The following is a 3,711-nucleotide window of genomic DNA, read 5'->3' as shown; positions in this document are numbered from 1 at the left end:
TATTTTTAACTTTTGTCTGTTCTCTAATGTAAAATAAATCCACAGATATTTGACATTGCTAGAGGATTCAGCATTTAGCTCCCAAATATTTAACTAGCTGCAGTTATTCTAATCCCTGCTTAAACCCAACCCTTATTTGGATTTCCCACTTATTAGACTCCCAGTTACATGGGGTGGTTTTTTGTTCTTTTAGGAGGACTAAGGGGTGTGTCCAAGGGGTATGTCCAAGACATTAAGTGTGCCTAATGTCACCCTAAAATTAGGTGTGTTCTGTCCAGAGGCATTATGCAATTTCTTTCAAGGTCAATGCCTTGCTAACTGAGCAAAGAGGCACCTTTTTAACATGGTGATTCTCTTTATTTAGCAGGGGGAGAGCAACTGGCCTTATACACCCCCAGCACAGCACCCCTCCAGTGACTGTCGCTGGTGTCTATCTTTATGTATCTTTTTAGATTGTGAGCCCTTTGGGGACAGGGATCCATCTTATTTATTTATTATTTCTCTATATAAACCTCTTTGGAAACTTTTGTTGAAAAGCAGTATATAAATATTTGTTGTTGTTAATACTGTCCTTAGTACAGCTGTCTCAAACTTGGGTCACCAGATGTTCTTGAATTACAATTCCCATCATCCCCAGCCACCACCATTGTGTCTGGAGATAATGGAAATTATAGTTCAACAACCTCTGGGAACCCAAGTTTGAGAACCCCTTCCTTAACACAAGATCAAAACTAAATAACAGTTGCTGACATCTTCACTAGTGAAGCATCCATGCGTCAAACAGCAGCAAGGATGCAGTGAAAGCCCGCGCACTGCTTCATTGCATTCTGAATGATGAGTGCAATTGTTCAAGAGTACTAATATTTTGCAGCACTCTCTGGCAATCTGGAAGTGCTCTGTAGAAGCAGAAGTACATCTCCTAAGGCAGGGATGCATCCCCACTCCTTCAGTGTGCTTCTGCAGGAAAGCACACTGATGCATCAGCACTCTTGCACAATTGTGTTCATAATTCAGAATGCATCAGAGCAGTGTGCGGGGACCTCACTGTGCCCCTGCTTGAAAGTATGGACACTTTGTTAGTCAGAATGTCATCCAGTGTAGTCCTATGTTTGAGGTAAGCTTGCTAAATGAGAATGATTGCTTCTGAATCCTTTTGGACCAGCAGAACACCAAGATACATTGGTTTACTACATATACACCAGCACAGCAGTACTAGTGTTGTATTAGTGTTGCTTTATGCTGGAGTAACTGCTTCACCTTTATAATATCACTAGTCGAGTCCTTGAGGACTCTGAGAGGTCCAAGACCTGAATTCTAATCAGAGGCATCCTTTCCTTTTTGGTGTGCCCTATGTTGATGCCATTTCCTTCCTCTCAGTATGTACTGTTTATTAGACAGCTGGTTCAGTTGAACAACGGCCACTATACAGGAGAAGGAGGAGGTCGTGCTGAGATCATGCCTGTCCCGACATCATCAAAGGATGTCCTGATGCACTATTGGGATGTCCATTAATCATATGAGATGGGTGTTCATCCAAATTGCCCCTCTACATGTGCTCCAAATTCCTGTTTTGGGGTTAATACCCCTCTCACACTATTAAAAGTGGGACATCTTCAATGACATTAGGACAGGTGCACTCATATCACAACTCCGTCCTACTCCTCACATCTAGTGGCTACTATTTCTCTGAATCAGGCCGGTGCAGATATATCTTCTCCACAGGTGAGACTAAGGGCAATCCCCTGCTAACTGAGCAAAGAGGCACCTTTAAATTTTTTTTTTTTTAAGGTGATTTTCTTTATTTAGCAGAGAGAGAAAAACTGGCCCCATCCATCCCCAGCACAGCATAACTCCAGTGGCTGTTGTTGGTGTCTATCTTATATTTATTTTTTAGATTGTGAATCCTTTGGGGACAGGGAGCCATTTCTTTCCTTCTCCTTCTCCTTCTCCTTCTCCTTCTCCTTCTCCTTCCTTCCTACCTAAACCGCTTTGGGAACTTTTGTTGAAAAGCGGTATATAAATATTTGTCCTATTCATATTGTTATTGGTATTCTTTCCTACCAAGGGAGCTGAGTAGAGTGGGGAGTTGGTTGTGATTGTTGGGCCCTAATAAGACTATAGCATGGAGCGTGGCCTGACTGCAACTGGAATGAATATCCAGCCTGGAGAGGGCCTTCAACTGAGGGGGAGCATCTTACCAGATTCTGAAGAATTTGTTGTGGATCTGGGCAAAGACTCAGACAACCTCCTGCTTCACTTCAATCCATGCTTTTTCAGGCGCGGAGATTCGGTGAATGCTGTTATCTGCAACTCCAAGCAAGATGCGGTATGGGGAGAAGAGGAAAAAGTAGAAATCTCTTTACCAATGGTGGAGAAAATCAAGGTCATCTTCACATTCCGTGCTTCTGAATTGCAGGTGAAAGTGGACGATGCTTTCAATAAGATCCGGTTGGAAGAAGGTTACCTGAAGAAGTTGGAACCACCAGAAGTTCCCACAGAATTCTTTCCTGACCTATTGGACGTGGGGGTCATTTTCCCCAATCGACTGGGCCTGAAAGCCATCCAGTAAATGTCTGTGCATGGAGACTTCGAAGTCAAAGTCTTCGAATTGCTCTAGCCCTCTAAACCCACTATGTAGCTGAATAAACTCAAATGTATACTTTCCTACAAAAAAAAAAAAAAAAAAGCTGAAGGGCGGACACTGATGCAAAGGGCAAAATAAATAAATAAATGTGTGCATGGGAAGAACCAGCCTGCATGGCCATAGAAGCCAGCGTGAGGCCTTCTTAAACTGTGGTGTTGATGCTTTGGAGACGTATTTATATTTATTTGTAAAGCACCTTGAGTATGATTGATAATAGACAAGCAAGGTATATATGCCTAGATAGATAGATAGATAGATAGATAGATAGATAGATAGATAGATAGATAGATAGATCTATGGGCTTGTTGATATGACTTCAGAATTGGGACCTAACATGATGCCAACTTTATATAATCTCAACTTGGCTGTAAATTGACGTTTGAGATTTGGATCACTCAACCTTGGTGATAGCAAGCAGTTAATGCATTAACTTGCAAATAAGTGATTAAATGCGGATTCCTTATTTATTTATTTATTTTCCTCAGAGGCTGTCATTGGAATACACTTAACAGGCTGCACAAGCTGTCAGAGTCGCAGTGATGCTTTTTGGTGGTCTTATTCTAAATGCCTTTCCCAGTTGGGTTCTTGCATATTTCAATATTAAAACAGAACCTTCTTAATCAGGCAGATTTCTGTCATGACCATCATAATGAAAGCTTATGTGGTTATTTTTACATCATATATCTTTCTCCAGTGTGGGGCCCTTGCTCTCTAATGTTTCGAAATTGTAACTCACTGAACAGATCCTTTAAGAGGCAATCACCTATCACAACTAGTAATTAGTGCTCTGTCAGCTTTAGCAGCATTAGTTCCCAAATGCTGACATTAGCAAGTCCATTGCATACTGCACATATAGTAGTAGTAATGTGCTAGTGTCTAGACTTACATATTTGCCAGATAACATCTATCTATCTATCTATCTATCTATCTATCTATCTATCTATCTATCTATCTATCTATCTGTCAAATGTGTACACCGCCCCAAACTTTCATCTCTGGGCGGTTAACAACATCATAAAACAAGTTAAAACATTCACAGGAATCTTAAAATAATTTAGGCAATCAAA

At 41.0% G+C, this 3,711-nt stretch overlaps 1 protein-coding gene across 1 annotated transcript; it reads left to right on the top strand.

Annotated features, from left to right (window-relative positions):
* The first annotated feature begins 2,122 nt into the window (after nucleotides 1–2,122).
* On the top strand, nucleotides 2,123–2,569 carry LOC128326515 (16 kDa beta-galactoside-binding lectin-like). The gene has a single exon (XM_053253465.1). It carries the CDS (start codon nucleotides 2,123–2,125, stop codon nucleotides 2,567–2,569), a length of 447 nt encoding a protein of 148 aa, XP_053109440.1.
* Nucleotides 2,570–3,711: the final 1,142 nt, after the last annotated feature.

The sequence above is a fragment of the Hemicordylus capensis genome, chromosome 5 (assembly GCF_027244095.1).
Source record: "Hemicordylus capensis ecotype Gifberg chromosome 5, rHemCap1.1.pri, whole genome shotgun sequence".
In the NCBI taxonomy this organism is placed as follows: Eukaryota; Metazoa; Chordata; class Lepidosauria; order Squamata; family Cordylidae; genus Hemicordylus; species Hemicordylus capensis.
The sequence above is the reverse complement of the archived record's forward strand: the minus strand, read 5'-3'. Positions and strand labels throughout refer to the sequence as shown.

What these genes read in the sequence shown, in the direction of transcription:
- LOC128326515 (XM_053253465.1), top strand. Translation starts at nt 2,123, where the DNA reads ATGGAGCGTGGCCTGACTGCAACTGGAATGAATATCCAGCCTGGAGAG.